This window comes from Myodes glareolus, chromosome 5 (genome assembly GCF_982192425.1).
Source record: "Myodes glareolus chromosome 5, mMyoGla1.1, whole genome shotgun sequence".
Taxonomy (NCBI): domain Eukaryota; kingdom Metazoa; phylum Chordata; class Mammalia; order Rodentia; family Cricetidae; genus Myodes; species Myodes glareolus.
Window position 1 is genome coordinate 26,724,673 of NC_142030.1, and position 25,887 is coordinate 26,750,559.

General features: G+C 41.5%; 1 protein-coding gene across 2 annotated transcripts in view; it reads right to left on the minus strand.

The window, feature by feature from the left end:
• Dcp1a (decapping mRNA 1A) overlaps positions 1–18,661 on the minus strand; it is a 53,848-nt gene extending 35,187 nt beyond the window's left edge. Inside the window, exons 1-3 of one of the 2 annotated variants that reach the window (XM_048421279.3) lie at positions 18,431–18,661; positions 15,094–15,134; positions 13,333–13,460 (exon numbers count right to left, since the gene is read on the minus strand). In XM_048421279.3, coding sequence (XP_048277236.3) covers positions 13,333–13,460; positions 15,094–15,134; positions 18,431–18,625 — 364 coding nt within the window. In that variant the 5' untranslated portion in view covers positions 18,626–18,661. The remainder of the gene's footprint in view (positions 1–13,332; positions 13,461–15,093; positions 15,135–18,430) is intronic. The other variant, XM_048421278.3, reaches the window with a different exon arrangement.
• Between the last annotated feature and the right edge of the window lie 7,226 nt (positions 18,662–25,887).

Consider the following 25,887-nt stretch of genomic DNA (forward strand, 5'->3'; position numbering starts at 1 on the left):
TACGCTTTAATAATCTGAAATGGAACACTGCAGCCATATAAACAGCAGTCTGCTCCAGCTAGTAAGAACACAAATGTCTCTACACTGATGACAGATCTTTTCAGAATAAGCCTGGTAGGCCCTGTGCAGAGCTAAAGACAGACTGGCCTTTGACTTAACAGGAGATACTTGGAGGCTCCCAACACTTAGGAAGATGAGAGTGTGCTGTGCATCTCAAGAAGGCTGGCAACGGGGGCTTACCCTTCGTAGTCACCCAGAACAATGTATACTAATATGGTAGGAGAGGAGCCCAAATCTTCAACGTTAAGTGAGATCATCTACTTATTGAACACTGGGTAGAAGATTCGAATCATGTGACTTAAAATTGCTACTCTGCAAGCATCTCAGCTTATTTTAAAAGGGTTGCTTTCTCAAAATTAAATACTGTGAAAGCAATGTGAGCTCTGAGTAGGATTCAGGCCAGTGAAATGGCCACTGGATTTGGGAATTAGGAAATAAATTCAACAGTACTATGACTGATGTTCTCATTTAGCTAAGCCCCCCCCCCTTCTTTTTTTCTTCTTTGAGACAGGTTTTCTCTGTGTAACCACCCTGGCTGTCTGGGAACTTGCTCTGTAGACCGGGCTGGCCTCAAACTCAGGAATCCGCCTGCCTCTGCCTCCCGAGTGCTGGGATTAAAAGTGTGCACCATCATTATCTGGCTCCCATTTATCAAAAATTCTTTCTTTCTTTCTTTCTTTCTTTCTTTCTTTCTTTCTTTCTTTCTTATCTGGCTCCCATTTATCAATTTTATCTTTTTTTAAAGGTTTTTCAAGACAGGGTTTCTCTGTAGCTTTGGAGCCTGTACTGGAACTAACTCTTGTAGACCAGTCTGGCCTCAAATTCACAGAGATCCCGCCTGCCTATGCCTCCCAAGTGCTGGGATTAAAGGCGTGTGCCACCATTGCCCAGCTCAAAATTTTTTTCTTAAATGAAAGGTAACTCCAAAAAAGGGGAGAATCACAGTAAAGTTTTCACTTGATATAGGGATATAGCCACTATTCTCACAGTGCTCAGCACTCATGGTAGGGCTTCCAAACTCATGCTATGTATGACTTACCAGTGTGGCACAATGTTGGGCATGTTCACCACTTGCTAGTCAAGTTCTCTATGTTCCACCCATCTATCATTTTAAGATATTGGATGGGAAAGATAAAGCATGCAAAATGGTATTTGGCATTTACAAGTCTGAATTCTTATTTCTTAGATTTCCAGGAATCTATAATCAGAACGTCAGGATATAGGTTTGATTATGGTTTAACCATAAACCTGTTTTTCCCCTTTGGCTTCTGCATTCCTATACATTTTCCTGTTAGTTTATGAAGAGATCATCAACTCAGAGTTGTAAGCACCAGTATCTATAGCATACAAGGGATCCATTGTGTCATTAGCGATGGGCATGTCCTCCCCAGTGCTGCGGCTGGGATCAGTACTAGCAGTGCTGCTAGTACTCTGCAGTCCTAGACATCCAGGTGTGGCTCAGCTGGTAGAGCACTTTGCCTAGCATGCACACAGCCCTGGGCTCCATCTCCAATACCACACAAACAGGGGCATCGTAGTGCATGCCTCGTGTCCTAGGTGGGAGATCACTAATTCAAAGTCAAATGCGATTTTTAGGCCAGTTCGGGATATGTGAGTTTCTACCTTAAAATAACAACAAATTCAGGATGTGAGCGCTTAAGAATCAAATATATAATTTTTATAGGTTGGTAGCAAATGGTTATCCTGTGTTTAACTGAAAAGACAAAGCTGACCATGCCTGAACACAGTGACATTTCTGTAACTGTGATCTGCTTAGACTCCAGGTCACTGAACCTGCAGAGCTCAGTCTTGAGGTTTAGACTGCCCACTCCACAAGGCTTAACTTCTTGGGCTAGTGGTTAACTTGTGCTTCACATTTTATAGCAGCGATGAATTTTTATTATATAAACACAACATTAAATCTATATACATGTTGACATATTTCTATCTAGATATGTGACTATACTTAGTGACTTCTCAAAAGAAAAAATTTGAAGAATTTACAAAACAATATAGTTATCTAACTTACAACCAAGATAACACTGGAACACAAAGATAAAAGTTGCTTTTATAGGATAAGACTACCTTAGGGGAGAAAAAGCCAGTAATTAGTGAGCAGCAATAAAAATATTCCTTTTGGAACATTCTGAAATGCTTGAGGATTCAAAAAAAATCACCAAGAGGGTATCTGGTAGCAGAAACAACGAGAATACAATGAGACAGAACAACAGACTTTTGCAATGTCTGACCTCACAGCGGCAGAGTCAGCTCCCAGTCTGAGTTCTGTATGTTCTCAGGGTGTTTTACCTCTTCAATCTCTAACTGCGGCAAGAGTGAGGAGGCTCTTTCCTTATCTTGGTCCTAGAGGCCAGGCTAATGCAGTTGCCACAGGTCCTTTCTCCCTTCTGATTACAGCGTCAAACCAACCTCAGGGCAGCAGCTGCTGAGACCACCTGCCTTTGCTCAGGCTGTGAGCAGCACTGTGGAGCCGGAGATCACAAACGAAGAAGTGCTGGACTTTTTTTGTTGTTTATAAATTCCTTTTTTAGTCTGGAGGTAGAACTCACATTTTTTGACTTGATAAATTATAAACTAATCTTGCAAGGAAACTTCTTGCACTGTGCTTTAAGTCTGAAAATCTGTTCCAAATGCCAAGAGCACCCACCGTCTCTTCTGCTCTGCCTTGCCCTTGAACCGAGAAAGGACACGGAGAAAGACAAGAACAGCAGCGCTCCAGCGTTTCTTCACTAAAACTTTCCACTTGGCAGCTGTACTTTCAACACTATGGAAATGAACCTTCCGACATTTTCTAGTGATCTAATTTTAATTAAAAATGCTCTCTCCCAAGAGACTGACATCCGGTACAAAGGCAAAGTTGTGAGCGAAGTGGAAACCAAGGAGGACTTCTCCCAGGCCTTTTCAGGTGAGTTAAACAGTAATATTTTTACTACCAGCTATATCTGTAGGTAACTGACTGTTGGGAAGGCTAAAGAGTAACATATGAGACTAGTAGTTGTATGCCATTAACATTCTCGCGATAAATTCCAGATTGGGTTTTATCTAAATATGATTATTTTCATACTGCTTTATACAAACACAGATCTGTTAGTGCTTAGAAGTGTCAGGTAAGATGAAAATCAGGACATATCCAAGTATTCTTGGGAAGCCAGAAAAGGACTTTGCTCAACTGGGATTACAGAAAAGATCTTGCGATGAGGGAAGTGGCCTTCAGTGGGAGGTTCCTTCAGGTGGGGAGTGGGGGACCTGAATGGGTATTTTCCTTTAGAGAATTCTCCCAGTAATTAACTCTAACAAAGTGCACAAAATACCCACTCCTCTTTTGGATAAAAATATCACCCAGCTCCCCCCAGTACAGAGTAAGGTTAGGGCTGAGAAGAGAAAATCACAATACATTTTTTTTTCTAATTAATGGGTATATACTTGAAACTTACCAAGAAAAGTATACAAAGTAACATCACATCTGACAGATGAAACTTTTCAGCACAAAGGCTAACCCTCAAGTTTACAACTGGTAACTCTTTTAAGTTACAGACCTTATCATCAGTTTTTGCCATTCTCCTACAACTGTTTAAGAATGAAACATGTATAGCTCCAGCCTTAATGAAGTAGCCTTACTTTATTAAGAATCTGTCCCTGTGTGCATTGTGTGTGCATATGTGTGTTTGGAGGGGTGGGGGGAGGAGGTCTTGATACATGGTCCTTCTGGCCTGATACTTGCTATGGAATTCAGGCTGGCTTCAGCCTTGGTCAATCCTGTCTCAGCCTCAGAGTTCTGGGAATTACAGGCACGAGCTGCCACTGCTGGCTTCAACTAAGAATCATACCCCTTCTCAAGAAGACAGACAAGTCACTGAAAGCTCCAGATTATTTCAGTAAATTTTACTTAATAGTTCCCCAAGAAAACAGAGAGAACTTAAGAACCAACCAACCAAACAAACAAATTAAAGTACTTTGAAAGTCCATAATAGTTTTGAAATGTATAAGGCATGGCACCTGGTTAGGTGCTAGGCAGATGACAAAACTAATAAAGATTACTGAATTGGCATTACCTGAGTTAAATAATCATCTTTATTTGTTAAAAACAAAGTAAAAAGCAGTTTGAGATAGTTTTTGTCAAAGGATATCAATGCAAACAGTTTGCATAAAAGAAAATGACTGAGTGCCAGAAGATTCTATAAAGCTCAAAGGTATCACAAACTCAGTATTTGCAATTAACTGGGTTATTACAGTCTAGCTGTAAGAAAAATAAGGTTGCTTGGTTCTTTTTTTTTTTTTTGCTGTTGCTGCTCAGAATGTAATCTTACAGTACATTTTTGGTGGTATCCATTACTAGGTAAACATGTACATCAGAAACTGATTCCTGGTTAAATCACTGTAACTCTAGGGAGCTATCAATGGACCCTTGCACTGGGGAAAACATGACCTAGGAGAAAGAGTGAGGCATCTTGAGGAAGGGAAAGTGGATCATGAGGCATGGGTTCCCCAGTGCAGAAGCACAGGTACAGACAGGAGATGTCTCCTGTGCTGTCAGAGCAAAAATGTATAGGACCCGGATCTGCCTCCTCGGAGTGTGTTCTTCACAGAGAGCTGTCCTACTGAGTATCACTACCAAACATCACGCCTCTGGGAATGTCTTTACAAGTGATGGGGGAGATTTTTAAATTTTAGACCATTTGTTGTGCTGTTTGAGGCCATTTAGGGCCCGAGGACACTTCTGTTAAATGGGATACTTCCAGGAAATCCCCTCTCATCTAAGTTTTAAACTCAGGCAAAAAGTTCACTACTGGTTTCTAAACCTGCATGTTAAAAAGACACCTCTACATAATATCTTTTTTTTTCTCCCCCAAGACAATGTTTCTCTGCGTAGTCCTGGATGTCCTGGAACTCACTGTGTAGACCAGGCTGGCCTCAGAACGCACTGAGATCCACCTTCCTCTGCCTCCCAAGTGCTGGGATTAAAGGCGTGCGTCACCACCGCTCGGCTTAGGTATATATCTTCGCATGTCCACTGTGCCTTTTCTGTTTCTATTGCTGAAAGTATAGGTCAATCATACTTACAGATGAGGTTTTGTTTTATGTATTTACTCTTGCAATGCAGTTTCTGCCTTCTGCAATGAATTTCTACACTCACTTTTATTTTCCTTCATCTTTATTCAGATTTCCCTTTTTATTGCCTAACCTCTTGTCCTGGATAGCCTAACTATACTATCGCATACCTTACTTTGCAATTATGGGTTTTTAACATTCCGTTTATAACTTTCATATATATTTGGTATAAACTAGTTCAAAATTGTTCACATTTGTATCCCTATTGATATTTATCAGTTACATATTCTTAACAGTTACCTCAACTTTCCTTGGTTAAAATTTGCCTGATATAGCTCATTCTACTCACCATTTTCAACAACACATAGCAATTCCATATTCACCTATTCTAATTAAATTATTGATCTAGTTATTCTGCTATTTTTGTCTTGGAGTTTCTATTTACTTTTTCTCCTTTCCTAGACTGACAGGGTAACTTCAGTAGCTATCCTGGATCTTTAATTTTTGTGGGACTGAGAATCAAACCAAGGGCTTTGTGCATGTTAGGTAACTGATTTACCACTGGGCTATTCCCCTAGCCCCAAAAATGGAACATTCGTAATCTCATTTAAAAACTCTCAGCTAATCAATTCAGTTACCCTCATTTCCTTTCTTACCCCTTTCTTCCCTCCCTGTCTCTCCTCTCTCATTCTTCCCTCTACTTTCATTTTACTTTATTTACTTTTGTGGTTCTTTGAGACAGGATTCCTCTTTGTAGCTCTGGCTGTCTGGAACTCACTCTGTAGATCAAGCTGGCATCGAACTCAATGGAGACCCACCTGCCTCTGCCTCCTGAGTGCTGGGATTAAAGGCGTGGGCCACCACACTCAATTTCTCTTTCCTTTAGAATCAAGGTTTCATTTTGCAGCTCAGGCAATCACAGCAATGACAGGTGGAATCCACAGCAGTCATATCTGCCTGAGCCTAGCAGAGTGCTGGGATTATAGGTGTGAGCCACAATGCCTGCTTGTAACTATTCTCGTCTCAATCTCGGGATGCTTTTAGTGTGAAAAACTCTGGTCTATGTTCCTGCTCTCTTAAAACCTTGCTTTGACCTTTCTGTATGTGTTGCAGACCTTAAGTGCATTAGACAATAAAGCAGCTGCTCCACCCCTAAGCTACTCTCTGAAGCTCAGTTTTGCTTTGCATATTAGAACTAGACATTTCATTGCTCTGTATAGCCATTGTCTACCTTGATTTGACTTTTTCTTTCTATATCATACCTTTTAAAGATTTTTATTTTATCTCATGTTTTTTTTTTAAATTGTTTTTATTGAGCTATATATTTTTCTCCCCTTCTACCCTCTTCCATGGTCCCCATGTTCCCAATTTACTCAGGAGATCTTGTCTTTTTCTACTTCTCATGTAGATTAGATCCATGTATGTCTCTCTTAGGGTCCTCATTGTTGTCTAAGTTCTCTGGGATTGTGAACTGTAGGCTGGTTTTTCTTTATGTCTAAAAGTTACTTATGAGTGAGGATTTGTATTATTTTAATTATATGTGTACTGTGTGTCTATGAGTGGGAATGCAGGGTTGGCCTTGGAAGCCAGAGGTATGGGATCCTTTGGTGGGTGCTGAGGCTGAACTCCAGCCCTCTGCAGAGCAGCAGGCTCTCTTACTGCTGGGCTGTCTCTCCAGTCCCCACCATTAATTCTTATCTCATTTCTTCTGCGTTCAATTTTTTTTTTCCTAAACTGTACTTTTGGAACTATGCTGTTTATATTAACTGAAATTAAGGATTAGGAATTAAAATGAAATTCAATTAAAAACTCAGCAGTACTAGCACCATTTCAGAGCCTGATAGTCACACATGGTTGGTGGCTGTGCATTGCACAGGCTGCTCCGGAAGTCCCTCCAGCCAGGGTCTCCAGAGACAAATGCTCTGTTGCTGTTGGGATGCCTATGCTCTCTTGAATTACTCACTGGTTAGTTGTCTGCCCCAGCCCTGGAGCCGTAAGTGGTCAGTCTGAAGGGTGTTCCTTTGAGTTGGGTTGCTCAAGCAACCTTTGGTTCCTTCTGCCTCTGCCATAATGCAGCAGGCCTAGTATGCCTGGGCCTCTTTCAATGCCTAAATGGAAGACTTCCATTTTTTTTTTATTTCTGAGGTATTATTATTATTTTTGCCATTTTATTTTTATTATTATTAAAATTTTTCACATCCTCCCCTCCTCCCATTTCCCTCCCCCTCCTCCTCCAGTCCAAAGAGCAGTCAGGGTTCCCTACCCTGTGGGAACCACATCTTCTATAGAATCTGCAAAGTCTTCCATTATAATTTCTTCGAATAGAGGCACTTTTAAATCAATTTTAACATTCTGTCAATCTTGTCCATCACATTAAACTTTATAACTGTCCTACTTTCAGTACTTTCCCCCTTTTAAGGATCCATTCTCAATTTCCCCAGATAATCCTTCTAGTTTACCAATGTGTGTGTATTTAAAGCTGTTGCTAAATTCAGGCGGTGGTTGCGCAGTCTTTAATCCCAGCACTCGGGAGGCAGGGGCAGGTGGATCTCTGTGAGTTCGAGGCCAGCCTGGTTTAAAAGAGCTAGTTCCAGGACAGGCTCCAAAGATACAGAGAAATCCTGTCTCAAAAAACCAAAACTAAAACAAACCAAAACAAAAAGCTGTTGCTAATTGTTGCATCCAGGTAGAGTTTATCTTAGTAACTAAAATCTTAATTTCTGTAAGTTCTACTTGGTTACTTCTCAAATCTACTTGTTATTTTTAATAGCATTTGATTCTGTAATTATTTCTTCTTTTTAACTTGTAATCCTCATTTGATGGGTATGCCCACTAGGTTCTCATGTGGTTACTCCACCCACTGAGGTTCTGGGGAAGGGCTGTCCAGTGCTCTCCTTTGTTGTACAGTGCCCTCACTACTCATCGTGAATTACCTCCTGGCATATCAGTAACTTTGTACCACAGTGCTTATGTGACATCTGAGGGCTACCTGGGTTACAGGCATTTCAAAGAGTCTTGCAATTGTTTCTGCCCAGTATTTCTGAATACTTACTGGACGGTGATTAGTTTTATGTTAATTTTTGCCTCAATAAGAGTGTATACCTAGCAGTTTAACTCAAACCAGAATTTATGATGAAAAACATATTCACAGCATACAGGGGGAATCACACACCAAAAAGGCCTACGGTTACAACTCTTGGGAAGACATTTTCTATTGAACCTATAACTCAGACTTCAATAAACTTAGCTCTCAACTCACTAGACTGACAAACGTATCTTCTCAATTGACTGATATGCATAGAGCATTAGATCTGGCTAGATACTGGTTTCTGTGTCTCAGCTCTAAACTTTCCACACTTGTGAAATCTTAACTCCTCATCATATCACGCAAAATAATAGCATCCTTAATTTAGGAGACTTCCCATCCCCAAGGGTCCCAAAAGAGTTGGCAGCAAGTGTTAAGCTCACAGGCCTCTCATTTAAGTTTTCTGTTTTCACTTTGGTATTGGTTCATGGACAGCTACTCCTTCTTTGGTTCTGCTATGTATTTAATGCTTCGTATAGCAAAAGAACTTTGCAACACCATGGCCTACTTGCCAGAAGTGTTTCTATTGAGTATTTAAAAAAAAAAAAAAAGATTTGGGGGCTGGAGAGATGGCTCAGTGTAAGAGCATTGCCTGCTCTTCCAATGGTTCTGAGTTCAATTCCCGGCAACCACATGGTGGCTCACAATCATCTGTAATGAGGTCTGGTGCCCTCTTCTGGCCTTCAGACATCCACACAGACAGAATATTGCATACATGATAAATACATAAATAATAAAAGATTTGGAAATCTGGGCATATCTGTAATTCCAGTATAAAATCAAGAGTTTAAGGCCATACAGTGAGTTGGAGTCACCCTGGGCTATGAAAGGCACTGCTTTAAACAACAGTAACAACCAACCAAAAGGTGGGGGTGGGGAGAGCAAGGGATTTGGCTCCTTGGTACCTACTACCCTAGACCGTTCAAAACCTTGGAGTCAATTTTCAGCCAACACCTGACTACTTGAATAAAAAGTAGCCTTAAAGACTTAATTTTAGCATATGTATCCTTTTCCAATAGATATCTCAAGTTATCTGTATCTAAAATATTTGAAATAGAATTGCGGGTGTAGCTTAGGGGAAGAATACTTGCTTAGCATGTCTAAGGCACTGGGTTTGAGTACCAGTGCAGCAAAAACTAGGGGTAAGAGGAGTGGAGAGAACTTCTTGAGAAGCAGTTTGTGGTTCCTGTGAGAAGTGATAAAGGAATCACTACAGGCCCAGGTTATAAGGAAATCTTGGTAATAGTTAAGTATTTACAGTTGTTTCAATAATAAGACCACCTGGTTTGAGTCTAAGATGGGGATACAGTCCAACACTTAACAACAGGTTTAAGGAATTCATACAAAGTCACAGTCAGTAAGATGGCAAAGCTTAGAACTGTCAGTAAAACAAACTCCACTCTAAGAAATAAAAAAGTACTACCATGGTAGTCTTTCTTAGAGATTTATTCTACAGCTTTTGAATGCAGAAATCATTTATAAATTTTAAAAAAAGGAATGACTAAATAGGAGGCACATTTAAATAGGACACAATAAATGGTATGCTGGACTACAGGTTCATGCTTTAGACCTCACTGTTCAACATGGCAAATTCAAATGTGTTAAGCAAATTAAAAACATCATTCCTGGCCCTCAGTAGTCAGTCCTTTATGGCAGGCGGTCAGTGCTACATAGTGCTAGCACAGTCTTCCATCACTGCAGAGAAGCAGACAGTACCGCTCTCCGCTGACCTGTGTCATTTTACTGGAGCACTGGTGATGGAACACTGGCTCGAAGGGCGGCAGTTAGAGTCTACACCTCTTCTTAGCTTCCTAACTCCTGAGTAGGTTTCTAAACACCTGAGGATCTCGTCTGCTCATCTGTGAAGATGGGAGCCAGAGAGAGGAGACAGAAGCACAACTACTGTTCAGTGACTGCAGAATATGCAGCCCCTAATTCCTCCCTCCAGTTCAATTAAAGCCTTGTGCAGCTACTGAAAGGCTCTTAGAATGAAAATACAGTATTTCTCAAAGATTCAGGAGAATCAATGAATCCAATGAAAGTACCTTCTCTAAGATTTTACCTTTTTCGTGGGAGGGCTGAGTACTTTGTATAAAGAAAAGCTAAAAAGTAAACTAAATAGAACAATTTAGAACTGGAAAAAGTTACAGTTCAATGTTTGCTTCCTGCCCTCATTTACTCTAAAACTGAACCTGAGTGAGAAAAAGTTGGATATAAAAGTATAATTTGAGCTAAATGGGCCAGGTATCTTGGTGGCATCTCCCGCGGGAGAATGACGAAAGAGCAGCTACAGGATCAGTATAATTACCCATATGTGGAATCGGATCCTAGCGTTTATTTAATGGACAAATCCCCAAACAACTCAACAGTTTCCTGACCTGACAGAGTTATGTTCTATGTTTACTACTCATTAGACAATCGTACACAGTCCTAAGACCCCACATTACTTTATGCCAGGAGTTCTCAACCTATGGATTACGACCCCTTTGGGGGTCGAATGACCCTTCACAGGGGTCGTCTAATACCACTGGAAATATCAGATACATACATTGCGACTCATAACAGTACCAAAATTACAATTATGAAGTAGCAATAAAAGTAATTCTATGGTTGGGGTCACCACCACACGAGGAATTGTATCAAAGGGTCACGGCACTAGGAAAGTTGAGAATCACTGCCCTATGCTGCCCTGCCACCTCTAATACAACTCCTTCTTTAAATGTCGCCCCCAATGGGATGACCTGGGTAAGTGAGCTGTTTCTGTACTTTTTAAATGCTTTAAAAAAAAAACTCTATAAACCAAAGACAAACAAAACAAAACCACAAACCAAGCACCTTACACTTTTCTCCACAAGAATATTTTAATTAATGTTATGAATACTGCTGATGGTTAAAGTCTATGATAGCGTAATGGGTTAAATTTACAGAACACTGACACTTTTGTGTCGATCCCAGTTAGTCTACAGATGCTAGGTTTTTACATGATGAAACCAGACGATAGTCTGTTTGCTTGTAAGTCTGCCTTTATTTGTTCTGCATAAGCACAAGAGAATCACTTCCAAATAACCAAACTCTGGTAAACTCTGGTAGGTTAGGTTCTATTTGCTTTTTTGTTGGTTTGGTTTTAAAGACAGGGTTTCACTGTGTAGTCTTGGTTGGCCTGTGTGGACCGGGTTGGCCTTGAACACACAGAGATCCATCTGCTCTGCCTCCTGAGTTCTAGGAATAAGGGTGTGCTTCATCTCCACCATGTCCAATATAAGTCAATTTTACAGAACTCTAAATGTGAAGGACTTGGGCATAGGCTACAGATAATCAAGTCACTTGAGGATTTTCCTCAGTGACTAGGAGAAGTAATACAGAATTGTCAAAACAGTAAAAAGCAGAACTTACCCAATTTTATTGTAAAAATGTAGCTAAGTGTTCTTTTGAAGAATTTTCCCACAATGAAAATTTAACATAAAATGGCCATTTGTAACATTCTACTTTCTACTAGTTCATAGAAATCCTGAATTTACAGGTATTAAATAACATGTCTTTTTTGTTTGACTCTTTGAGATATGAACTTAGATTACAGGTTGCCCAGCCTCCAAAGGGCTGGGATTATGAGTGTACACTACCACTCCTGGCTCAAGAAGTGTCTAATATGTCTGTAGGACTTAAAATCTGAGAGGATTTAAAAACCCAAGAAATAGTTTACTGAAAAATCAAGAGATATATCTTATTTTGCTTAGATACTTAAAAATGAGGAAAAAAGAATTTGGGGTTCCTGGCTTTCTAAACCACTGTTTTGATATCCCTAGGGGTCAAGGACAAGCAAACTGCCCCTGTCCTCAATCACACCTCTAATACCTAAACTGAACCATCAGAACCCAGCGGACATGGTGTGTGCTGCTGGAGCTCCAACCCAAAGCCTATGAATGCTAAGGATTTATCTACCACTGAGCAATGTCTTTGCTCTTTATACGTTTTTTGTACAGATGGTCCCACACTTACGACAATCTAACTTAAGATTTTTGCTTACAAAATGCTGTGATAAGTAGCATTTACTGAGTGAAAAATTGTATTTTGGACTGCACATTTCCTTTGGAGTAGGATACATGGGAGACGCTACTGCAGTGCTGTACAGCAGCAACCAGCTGCAGCCCCCACTCCCACATGGTCACAGGGAGACAACCAATAGTCTACAGCGTGTACTGTGTTGCTGAGCTATGATATTTGGCAGTTTAAGTATATTAATGAGCTTTCAATTTATGACAGATTTGTCAGCAAGTAACTCCAGTGTGACACGGTGAGGAACTTCTATACGTTTTTGAAAGGGCGACTCTGAGCTTTGTTGCCTGAATTTCAATCACTATTAGAACCTGTTAAAACACTTGAAAAGACCTTGGACTAGGAACTCTCCAACTAACTGTATGCCATGCACCTTGAGTCTACCTGTGTATCCTACATAAGGTACTCATCACCATTAAAACACAACAGCTTCTGACACAGTATCTGTACCTACTAGACGACACTCTATTAACCTAGAAGGTTGAAAAGTACCATTGTCCATGGCAAAGTCCTTCCTCTGTGGAAAGCACGAGTGTCTGCTCTCATTTCGTCTCCCAGACCAAGTTCTGTTGCTCAGGGATATGAACTGACAAGAACTCAGCGTCGTGACAGAAACAAAGAACTAAATATTTCATAGCAGAAACAAATACAGTGCTAACAATTGAGCTAGATAGTATAGTTGACCAAAATAACCTGAGTTAGTTACCTGCAAAAGTCTTCAATTTTAAAGTCAGTTTAAAATGTTTGCTTCTGGGGCTGCTGAGATGGCGCGGTGAGTGAAGGCACTGGCCATCCAGCCTGACAACCTGAGTTCCATACTGGAACTCACATGGTGGGAGGAGAGAACTGGATGTTGTCCTCTGACCTCCACACGTGGGCTGTGGTGCGTGTGCACTCGGGTACACAGTCACACAGAGATACATTTAGAGGAGTTAGTTTGATTTTTTTACCAAGACACACATTTATAATCAGAAAGTAGAGCGCAGGCCATATTTTGTAAAATCTGAAACTCCAAAATCCACTGTCCTGAAATGAAAACCCCTGTTAACTGTAAACAGATTACTCACAGCTTGCATTTCTATACAGAAGAAATGGTTCATGGAGCTGAAATTCCAAATCTTTATTCACTGGTTCAACCAGATTGTGCATGTTCAGTCGGTTGACAATGGTAAAACCATGGTAAGGCGAAGCTGACCTTAGATTTAAAGCAAGGGAACACATGTTACCTTTTAATCTATAGAAATGTTATCTACTACTTTATTTTACACACACACACACACACACACACACACACACACCCTATATTATACATCACACGAACAATTAGCATTTAGCATTTGAAACCATGAACAAAAATACAAGGCTGGGGCTCTAATTCAGTGGCAGAGTGCTTGCCTAGCATGAACAAAGTCCCGGGTTAATTAAGTCAGGCCATTTCCTTCTTTGTTCCTAAGTGTTTCTAAGGACTCAAGTCCTCAGCATAAAAGCCGAAGTCATCAGGTTCCCAGCTCCCTTCACTGCCTGTATCTCTCCTGTTCTGCCACTCTGGCTTCAGCAGTGTCTCTGCAGGTGTGCTTCCCTCTCCAGACTCACTGAAACTAGACTACCGCCCCCAAACTAGCACCACATCTTCTCTCCAGCAAGCACCCTCTCACCTCAACACACCTACTGCTTTCCTATTTACCATCTTTCTCCCACTACTAGAACATAAGCTCACTGTGACTGAGGATCTGTTTCTCTCCCCCATACACGTATACCAAGATTGATATAAGTGAAGAAATACCATTTTTTAATACAGTACCTGTATGTCTATGACTGCCATCCATTGCAGCAATCTTTCCTATATTAAATCACTTTTTTGTATGTTTTTCCCCGAGTTAGATGGACTTGACGTACACAGTAAGAATGCTCTTAGTGTCCTTACCAAGGGGATTCATCAACAATGCACTCAACACTCTTCAATATAACACAATAGAAAATGAACCAGACATCAATAATCTTGCTGCTACCACCCTAAGTTTTAGAAAACAAGGGAAAGACCTGCCTCTAAGAACAAGACCTATAGGCATCTAGAAAGACAAGTGTCCCCATGACTGCCATATCCTGTGGTCTGTCTTTTAAGCATCTATGTTGTCAAACAAGGTAATATTGGAAACTATTGCAAATCAACAATTTAAAGAATTTTCAGAAGCTTAAAGTAAAATTTATACAAGTACGAATAACCCAGGCACTCCAAACAACTCTCAAACTAAAATAGACACAATAAAGACTATATAACCCAAGAGCTGGGAAAGAATTAAGAGAGGGGCAGAACCAGTCACAGAAGACAAATTTTTATTAGAAAGACTGATCTACTATCACTAATGTATTATGTCTAGTGACATTCATATGTTCATATTCTTTTTTTAAAGATTTATTTATTTATTATGTATACAGTATTCTGTCTGTCTGCATGCTTGCTGGCCAGAAGAGGGCACCAAATTTCATTACAGATGGCTATGAGCTATCATGTGGTTGCTGGGAATTGAACTCAGGACCTCTGGAAGAGCAGACAATGCTCTTAACCTCTGAGCCATCTCTCCAGCCCTCATATGTTCATATTCTTAATATGGGATAGTTGATAATTGGAAAAGGCTTTCTATCCTGAGATAATTTTGTCAGGCTCTGAGAAGAGAAGCAGGTAGGATAGGATTGCACAGCCTAAACAATTGGAACCTGGAAGAAAACGAACAGGAAGGCTCCAGAGACAAATACACACTAGAAATGGACCATGTTACACGAGACTGCTCACCATTCAAGTGAAATAGAAACATACTTTAAAAACTTACCTTCGATATACAAATAGGGTCCCTTCTATATCAGTCTTCTCCTGTAACAGATAATAATTCTGTTAGTTTCTCACTACTACTACTACTACTACTACTACTACTACTACTACTACTACTACTACTACTACTACTTCTTCAATGCCAAATGGTTTCAGTGGAAAAGAAATGCTTTAAGGCCAACTTGTTTTATTTATTGTGAAATCTATTGTGTGTGTAACTATGTAGAGGTCAGCAGTCACCCTCAGGAGCTTGTTCTTTTGAGTCAGGGTCTCTCCTGGCCAGAAGTCGGGTAATTAAGCTAGGCTTGCTGGTCAGTGATCCCCAGGGAACCACCTGCCTCCACTTCCCCAGTGTTGAATTGCTTTGTTTTGTTTTTAAAGACAAGGTTTCTCTGTGTAGCTTTGGAGTCTGATGTCTTGGCACTCGCTCTGTAGACCACGCTGGCCTCGAACTCACAGAGATTCACCTGCCTCTGCCTCCCAAGTGCTGGGATTAAAGGTGTGCAACACCACACCCGGGTCCCAGTGTTGGATGGTACTACACCCAGTTTTTTAGGTGGACACCTCAGGTTCCTTACAAATTGTGTAACCATTCAGCTCTGTAGGTATTTATGTAAGTGCTGCAATGTCCAATTCAAAATGTCTACAACTGTAACATTTTTCTATTTAACCACTAAGGAACATTAAAAAACAGAATTAGTTTTATTTTTATATATTACTTTTTGAAATTAAAAAATGTGCTAGCATGTTTTGCCAGTACATATGTCTGTGCACCATATGTGTGCCTGGAGCTCACAGATAGAAGAGGGTATTGGATCCCTTGGAACTGGACTTACAGATGGATATGAGTCACCATGTGGGTGCTGAGAATTGAACCCAGGTCCTCTGGAAGAGGACTACTACTCTTAGCAACTACTGAGCCAGTCCTTTAGGCCCAGCTTTAACTTTGGAAAAGCCAAAACCTTTCAACTAGGTATCTTAATAGGGAGTCGAGGTATTTTATGTTGCAACTTCAAAAATAAAACAAACAAACACCATCAAACTTTAACAGTCTATCAAAGTTAACAGAAAAAGAAAGTAAATTGATACAAGGGCTGAACTGCGAGCCTGGTGCTGATGATAGAAGCACGGGCATTTTCTTAGAAGATACTTTGTTTCATCTTTGGAGAATTTTTTCATTAGTAACAAATTTTGTAGTTCCTTAAGGACTCCTACCATACACAATTCATTATTTTTCAAACTTTGTTAAGCATCGTGGCTAGAAACCATTCTCTGAGTTAGGGAGCTCTGGCAGGTTTTAGATACCTGAAAATGTGACTAAGAAATTGCAACTTATACAGCCTAGTGGCAGAGGCACAGTGCTCTTATAGCATCATGAGGCCCTGGGTTTGATCTTCTGCACTGCAAGAAGTAAACAAGAAAATGCAAGCCATTAGTGTTCTTTCATTTGTGACAATGGCATAGTCAAGTTTTAGGCATAGGCGTAGTGCTTTTATTTTTTGTCTAAAACCAAAAAATCCTATCAGTTCGTAGTTCATGGCCTACATTGGATCTTAAATGTAACCAAAAAATTATAAAAATTTAAGGTTAGTTATATCAAATTTGTTAGGATAAAAATTAAAAATAAATAAAACTCTGTTTCTTGTAAATGTCTTCTATGTCACTATGAAACTTTTCCTTCTTGAGGCCTTTTCTTGACTTTAAAAGTGTTCTCATTAGAAGAAAATGGCAGTAGTTGTCTCAGAGTAAAAGTAAACTTGCCTCCCAAAATACATTGGGCAAAATTACAACTCACCCTAAAATAAAAGAAAAGATGACGGGCGAGTGCACCATGTTAGGATCCAAATAAACAGCAGCTTAGTTTTCTCTCTCTCTCTCTCTCTCTCTTTCTTTCTTTTCTTCTTCAGTTTTTCAAGACAGAACTAGCTCTTGTAGACCAGGCTGATCTCAAACTCATAGAGATCCACCTGCCTCTGCCTCTCGAGTGATGGGACTAAAGGCTTGCGCCACCACTGCCCAGCACTGCTTAGTTTTCAATTTCATTTTTACACAACTCCATGGATAAAATCCTCAAGCGTTGTAAGCCTTTGTGAAGAACTAAAGAGGTAACAGTAACAGATAATTTGTCACTTCAAATTTTCTGCCTTAGCCTGCAGCCCTGATTACACACACACACACACACACACACACACACACAGAGAGAGAGAGAGAGAGAGAGAGAGAGAGAGAGAGAGAGAGAGAAAAGAAAAATGATGCAAACCACTTCAAACCAAGGCACTGTTTAAAACAGGTATAGCTGTAAAGAGGTTTGTAATTTCATCCTCCGGGGCTTCCTACATCCCTTTCTCTTCCAAAAGGAGGAAAATGATTATGGAAACTTCTGAAGTAACTTTCATAAATGACAATAAATTTTCACAAAATTACATCTATGTATCAGTATCATAGTGAAGAAAAGCTACGACAATCCTTCAGTGTTTTGTTAGTTTAAGGACCTCAATGCTTGGTGAAGTGTGAACACCAATCACTGATGAATTCTATCCAACCAACGGTTACCCACAGAAAGTGTGAAGCTTTTACAGCTGAATGAGTTAATTAGGAAGAGTCGAGTACAAAAAAAAATGGGCAACCACGTGAACTAAGCGACCACCGTAACTTTCTGGAACGCCATCGCCACTCACAAAATTCAAAAAGTATTCAGATGTGAGCCATCAAAGATGGTTGTCACTGCTCTCTTTTCCCTGCAAAAGGTCTCCAAGGAAATCTAATTCTTACCGTAGCAGCCCTTTTCCTAAGCGCCTTGAAACCATTCCCCAAACTCTGAAGACACACGGTAGTTTGATTAAAGCTGGACTAACTCTTGAAACTGACTTAAGTTTCAAATCCAAATCACCTTACTTCGGTCGGTTGGGGGAGAGGGGTGGATCTTGTAATTAAATACACGTAATTTATCTACTAGTTCTCGAAGTCTCAAACTCAGGTTTTCAGTCACTTTTTAAATAACCCCACTTGTCTCATATCTTTCCAAAGCAACCCGTAAAGAAGGTAAATTACTCAAGCACCCAGAACCGACCCTGAAGGGCTGATCCTGCCTCATTCCTCCCCTCCATCTGATTTTCCCTGCTGTGTCTCTGGCCTACTTCTTCAGCTTCTTTCCTCCAATCCCGCGTGTCCCCGTCACCCCTTTGGCTCTGGCCGGACCCTTCGGTGAGGTTCTGGCCTCGCCTTGGCGGTCCTAGTCTCCTGCTTCACTCCCCGCCCCCAATCCTAAACTGCCTGCGCGGCCCCTTTAAGAGGCGGCGGCAGCCAGGTTGGCACCTCCGCGGCAGGGCCTCACTCACCCACTGGTTGGCTTTAGGGCAGAAAGTGTACAAAGCGACTTGGCCCGTGAGGTCTGCGATGCTGGTGATGTAGGGGTCGTGCTGCTTCAAGGCCGCCAGACTCATCTCCTGCCCAGCTCGACTCAACGACTCCATCTTGAATCGCGGAGCCGAGCCCCTCCGGCGGGGGCGGACTCGAGGACAGGAAAGTGCCATCCAGGCAAAGTTCCCCCAGCTCGGTCGGCGCCTCACTTCCGCCTTTCGGCCTGGCCTTACGGAGGGTGGTACTTCAGCTATTCTGCTCCGCCGCTCCCACGTCCCGGAAGCCTGGTTCCGATCTCCTTAGGTCCTCATCAGCCGGAAGGTGCTGCGTCTGCGGCTGCGCTGTGGCGAGGTTGCTGTCCCGAGTCCTCTCTCACCTGGCCGGATCTGAGCTCCCGGCTCGGGTCGGCTGGGTGCAAAATCAGCACGGAGGCTTTCGCGGGTTCGGGCGCAATATCGAAATGCTGCTGTGGAAATGAGATCTCCATGGACCGTTTAGAAAACTCAGAACAAATGAGAAAGTGGTGTGTGTGTGTGTGTGTAACTTCTGCTTTATGTTACCTCCGACTTCAGACTGCACCTCCACGGTTAACAATTTTGCAAAGAAATATTTCAAAGCAGCTAAACTAGCTAGCCTGGAACCACGCAGTCTCCCAGGATTCATTTTCTTTTTTCTTTTGCTCGTATTTTTTTCTCATCTTAGTCCCAGGTAAATATTTCTATCGTTCTAGATGGAAAAACGGCAGTATTTTATAAGATCTCTTAACCAAACAAGCAGAAAACCGGGCGGTGATGGCGCACATCTGGTGGTAGTGCACACCTTTAGGAGCCCTGTGAGTTCAAGGCCACGTTGGTCCACAATTACGTAGAGAGACCCTGTATCAAAACCACAAAACAAAACAAACCCCAAATATTTATTGGGCATCTTAAGGAGTTAGGTACTACTAAAAAGTAAACAACACCCAGCCTCTTTACTGAGTTGCTTTAAAAACCGTTTTCCTTATTGAAGACCCAATTGAGCATTTTTTAAAGAACAAACTCTACATTGTCATCAAAACAACACATATTGCTTATGGTTTTACATCCCAAGATCATTTACTACTGGAAGGGCAACTTCACATTCTGTACAGAATCATGTGTGAAGCAAGTCCAAACACAGGGAACGGAACATACCTATGATGTATTCACTCTCCTCTCATGTATACTTTAGTTGAATATATAGAGTAGAGACCAGTTCTGAGCTTCCAACTCTGTTTTGGCTCTGGGAGAAGCTGAAAGCAAGCAAATAACCCCCTTATGTTTCTCTTTGAATTCCAAAGAGTGGAGCTCTTAATTCCATTTGAGCCAGAAAAGCTTTGACCAGGAGGTTAGATCTGAACTGCTGCTTTGGGTAAATAGGTGGTCCCCGGGAAAGCAAAACAAGGGTTGAGGTTCGCTTCACAGCCCGGTGGTGAGAGGGAACCTACCATGTAGCTGATAATTTAATTCGGACTCCAGAGAAAGAAGTCAGTGGCTCCAAGTTCACATCAGTCAAGAGGATTCTGGTGTTAGAATCTCTAAGATTTTTTCCTCCACATCTGGGTCCTTTCTTTCACTCAGGGGTGGAGGGTAGGACCCCCATTACTTTCTGTGTCTTCAACTCCCCTCTACCCTAACTTTAATGTTATTGTTTAAATTTTTTATTCATCTATGTGTATATGTGTCTGTAAGCTTGTATAACATTCGTGCGCAGGGCTGCCTATGGAAGTCAGAGAGGGTGTTGCTGGAACCCTTGGAGCTTAAGTTATAGGCATTTGTGGGTCCCTGGACCTGGATTGTGGGATCTGAACTTAGCTTCTCATTGTTGAGCAGCAAGTGCTCTTAACAGTGGAACCATCTACATAATTTTAAATTAGGTCTAAATTCAGAGACACATTTGATAACTGTCTTTAGCTTTCTTTTTCTTATGTAGATATTCTAAAATAATCCAAAATGTTTCCTTTTGTTATGAAACGTTGTCCCCCATGCACTATTGTGCTGTTGCTGTCTTAAACTCGGGAGCAGCTATGATTAACCCCTCCTAAGGCTGGGCCCATTAACACATGCCCTTGGGGAGAAGGGTGGGCTCACAAGTGGTCACAAGGGAGGAGCTGCTGTGGATAATCCCTCCTCACTTCACCTGTGAGTTAGCAAGTTGGAACCGGGGAGAAACCCTTTCTTCAGTCTGTTGTTTGTGCCCTGGAGTAAGCAAATACTTGTTCACATGGCCCCAGGAAAAAGCTAATACACACCGTTTAATCCACTATTTTGGATTAAGCAAGGGTAGACTTGTAATGTAGTCTAAGCTTTCATATTTTGGAATAGAAAATTCTCTTCAAATGCTTTGTTTTCGAGTCAAGGTCTTGCTGTGTAGCCCAAACTAGCTCGAAACTTGCCAATTAGGCTAGGCTGGCTGCTGGGTGAGTTCCAGGATGCCTCCTGTCTATGTCTCCCCAGAGCTGACATTTTTATATGAGTTCTGGGGCTACAACATAGGTCATTATGAATGTAGTTTTTTATGGACCTCTCTCCCCAGCCCTGTTATTATTGTTATTATTTTGCAACTAGTCTGGTCTTGAACTTATTATATATATCAGATTGATCTTGAACTCCCAAACTTGTGATCCTCCTCTCTCAGCCTTCTGAAAGGTGAGCTTACAGAGTTGTGCCTCCATACATGTCTTCAATAATTAAAAATATTGTGGTGGTTGCACAAGCCTTTAATTTCAGCACTTGGGAGGCAGAGGCAGGCAGATCTCAGTGAGTTCAAGGCCAGCCTGGTTTACAAAGTGAGTTCCAGGACAGTGAGAGCTACATAGCGAAACCCTGTCTCGAGAAACCAAAAAAAAAAAAAAAAAAAAAAGATAAAAAATAAAATAAATAAAAAAATAATTTAGAAAAGAAAATCTGAGGGGCAGTAGTCAGTCCCGCCTCTCCTCCATACCTAGCTGCTTTGTGGCAAACATGAACCCTTCCTGTGATGTTCAGTGCTCAGTGTAAGGGCTTTTTGTCACAGCAGCCAGAAGTGACATTAGGATCTTGCCATTTAAGTGCCGGGCTTAAGGGAGTGCACCTCCACGGCCCTGGACCTTGCCATTTACAATCGCAGGGCTAAACTGGGTGTAGTGGTGTGCAGCCGTAATTCTTGCTACTCAGAATTCTGAGACAGAGCCACTCATGGTGGCTCCTGACTTACATCCTAGCATTTGGGAGGCAGAGGCAGGCAGATCTCTGTGACTCTGAGGCCAGCCTGGCCTACATATGGTAAAAAATAGGTTCTACCATAAAGAACGCTGGAATACCAATCAAACAAGTTGAGCACTATCTTTTAGTTCCAAATCTAACAGCTGTATAACTGTGCTAATGAGTTACAGCTTTCTCGGCTCCCCAGCGTAAAATCCGTAAAATCTGTAAAATCTGAAGGCCTTGCCAAGGCCTGGAGATGCTGCTCCAGTCAATGAGCTTCTTCATAGGTACACGCGCTTGCTTTTCCTCCTCCCCTCAACCCTCTCTTGCCCCTGTCTCTACCTCTGTCACTTCTTTTCTTACTCTTTTTCTTTCTGTGTTTCTCCTCTGTATCCTCCATCATATGTGTTCATGTATGTGGCAAGTGGATATGCATGCATACACATGTCGGGGTCAAAGTGGAAGTCAGATGTCTTCCTCAGTTGCTCACTAACTTTTGTTTTTTTGAAACAGGGTCTCTCAGTGAACCATGAGCTCCCTGATTTGAGTAGACTGTATGTCCACTGAACCCCAGGGATCCCCCTCTTTCCCCATCCCCAGTGCTGCCTTGCTGATCTTTCTTATGTGGATTCTGAGGGTTGAACTGGGATCTTTAGGCTTGTATGGCAAACACTGAGCCATCCTTCTAGGCTTCTCCACCTTCTCTCTTAGGCAGGTCTCCATATGTAGTTCAAGTTGGCCTGGAACTTTCTATGTAGCCCAGGGTAGCTGTAAACCCTTACGCCTCCTTCTTCTGGCTTCTGAGTACTGGGAGCAAAGTTGAATGTCACCATACCTAGACATGTTCAATATCTGTGACAAAAATTGGAGAGAAGACAGTAATTTTAACTTATCTTGATGCCTGATTTATTTGTGTTAACATATTTATTATTTTCAGCTTGCATGCTTTCTAAAAGCGTACATACTATTTTTAATATAGTCAAGCATAGCCCTCAGTCCTTTTTCAATACAATTTCTCCACTGTTATATCTAGATTGTGGGGACCCCCAAAAGACCACGACAGAGACCAAACCCCATGTGTGAAAGCAGAGTTCAAGCGCGAGCTTGGGCCCTCTGCCCAAAGCAGTGGTTGAGAGCGGGGTGTCCAGCCCAAGTGGGGTAGGGTTTTGTTTTTTAAATCATGGTAGAGGTTAGCGGGAGGGGTTTCCAGGGTTCAGGACTTTGACTGATTGACATTTGTCTAAGGGTCTTAAAGGGGAATAGTTGAGTGCTGGGCTCAGGAGCCTGGCGCTTTTATCTAATCTCTAATGGTTGGCTTGTCCAGTACTTCCCTTTAGAAGCTGGCCCTCCTTGACTGGTGTCAGTTTATGGCTTTTCCTGGAAGCCTGCGCTGCCCACCAGTAAACTGAGACACTCAGGCCTACTCTTTAGCTGGTTTCTATCAGGCTTGCGTGGCAGCTGTGTGGCCAGGGCCCCACATCCACGTGGCTTTTCTTCCTCTTCTCCCTTTGTCATCCCAATCCCCCTGCTTAGATTGTTTTTAAGGTTTATTCGAGAAGTCTCTGTTTATTTCTGTTTTCATTTTTGAAAATTGAAAGCTTACTTTCCCAACATCATATCTGATTCATCTGCTGAGTTGGGATTAGTGTCTTTTAGCTCCGGTGTCCAGGTAGGTCGTGTGTCTTGCTACTAATCTGCTTGGCTCACTCTTGAATTACACTGGCTACGTGTGAGTGAAACCTGTTACCTCCATGCTGCTGTCCGTCACTGATACCAGCTCTCATTCCTCGTGACTGCTATCCACGAGGCTGCGAGCTTTTCGAGAGGTTCTCAATTTGGTCTTTACTGGATACTTAAGAGTAATTCTTTTATTTCCTTTAAAGGTCTTGGCTTTTGTATTTTAAAATGTCATATAGAAGTGTTTTGTTTTTAATACCAGATTCCCCATGGTTGCTTAGGATGATCATGATCTCACCTCAGCTTCTAAAGCATCTGGAGCTAAAGGCATGGCCACCATGCCTGGTTTAGACCAGTGCTTGTGTGCTTGCTTGCTTTTTTTTAATGCTCAAAGTGTTTTCTAGAATTAGAGTTTAGTATGTGAACTGGTCTAGACTGTGGATTCTGGAGCAGAAATACATGTTTTGAGACTGGGGAGACAGTTTGATCAGTAAAGTATGTGTCTTGAATGCATGAGGATCTGAGTTCCATCTCAGAACTTGAGTTAAACACAAACGCCCGTGAGTCTAGTGACTCGTGCTTATAATCCCAGTTAGGGAGGCAGAGGTAAGTAGATTCCTGGGGCTAGCTGACCTGACCTGTCTAGGTGAGCTCCAGGCCAGCAAAGACCCTGTTTCAAAAAACCAGGTGAGGGTGAGTCTCCTTTGAGAAGCCCACATTTACATTCTTGCTGTGTCTTTTCTTCCTGAGGGTCTTTTTTTCCCCCTCTTAATCCTAGCGCTGAGAATCTGTATTGAAATATCCAATCCTGTTTCAAAACAACAACAAACAAGGCACATGGCACATGAAGAAGCCCACCCCAAGTGGATCACTGACTTTCACACTCATACATGTACATGCTTCACTACATGTACACACACACACACACACACACACACACTCACACTCACACATGGGATAGAGTCTGGGGCAAAGGAAAGAAATACAGGTCCAGAAGAAAGAAAGAAGATAGGACAACAATAAACCATCGTTTACTTGATCCATTGATTTCCAGACAAAATCACTCTTAACGTAGGGTTTTAAATAATATTCTCAGCTAGAAAGTTTTGTGCTTTTTCACTGTCACTTAATATAATATAATGTCTCTGGCAACTGCATTATAGCAATGTCCTAAATAACAGACACACAGACTGTTACCAAGGTGGTTCATATATATATATATATACATATATATATATATATATATATATTAATAATTTCTTAATATGAGTGCTGTGTATATTTTGTCACCTGCTTATAAAGAAAAGACCCCAGAGGCATGAGGAAACTGGTTGACTCGCCTGTGACACAGGTTGTTTTCGGTTCAAGGACAATCTCTCGTCTCCTTTTCTGTCCGCGACAGGCTGGTTTTTTAGGTGTGGCTCTGTGACCCAATTCTGACTAGTGGACTGTAGAGAAAATGATGTGTACCATCTCCAGACTTAGCTTTCAAGGAGCCCATAGCCTTCCACGTTTCTTATTTCAGCTTTAGTGTGGGCAGGCAGCAATAGTGGAACTATGAAGCAAGTCATAACATAGAAAGTAAAGACTGGTATTGAAAAACCATGGAGTGGCCTGCTTGTGGTGAGGAAACGTTCCTCTCTGACTCCTCTATGAATGAAAGGAAGGCCTATGGGGTCTTCTTTTTACCCAAATGTCCATCTGAAGAAGTTATACTGTTCAAACAGTTTAGAGACTCAACAGCAAAAATCCACTCTTACTGGGTGGTGCACCCCTTTAATCCCAAGCACTTAGAAGGCAGAGGCAGGCAGATCTCTGAGTAAGGCCTGCTTGGTTTACCGAGCTAGTTCCAGCACAGCCAGGGCTATACAGAGAAACCCTGTCTTTAAACAACCAAAAAAAAAAAATCCCCTCTGAAACAGACTAGAAATGAAACACATGGTTTACCAGAACGTGCTGCTTTGGGCCCTGACTCTAAGATTGGAAAGAACTCCAGTCAGCTCTGCATTCACAATTAGTTGCAGCCACAAATGTGCAGAGTCACAAAGTGGCTAAAGAGCAAAATAATCTTTTTTCCACCTAGACCATTAAGTAATTGATTTCACATTTGCATCGTGAAGCAATCTGCTAAGCAAAGTGGGAGGCTATAATTTAAAATTTGCTTTCCTGTGTCAATTCCACAGATGCTCTTAGGGTACCTACCGTTAGCTGTAAGGCATTTAGGTAAATGTAGATGTGTTTCCAAGTGAACACACTAGGAAGAATTTGATTACAGGTGACTTTGCCTTGGCAGTTCTGGAAACTGCAGGCTCCTTTGCTGACTCAGAGGAGGTGTCAACTACACTCTCTCTGTTCGGTCTTTTCTTGTGTCATCATTATATCTGGTTTTATGTCACCATTATTCACTCATCAATATCTGTTTTTCTAAAAAAGTTAATTAGCATGGTTTGTCTTACCTTGTCTTTAATTCCCTTAATGAGTTTTGACTGAAGACCGAGTGTCAGACCTGAGACATATTGACAAGCTGTTGAATGCCTATGGATTGAATTTGCCCA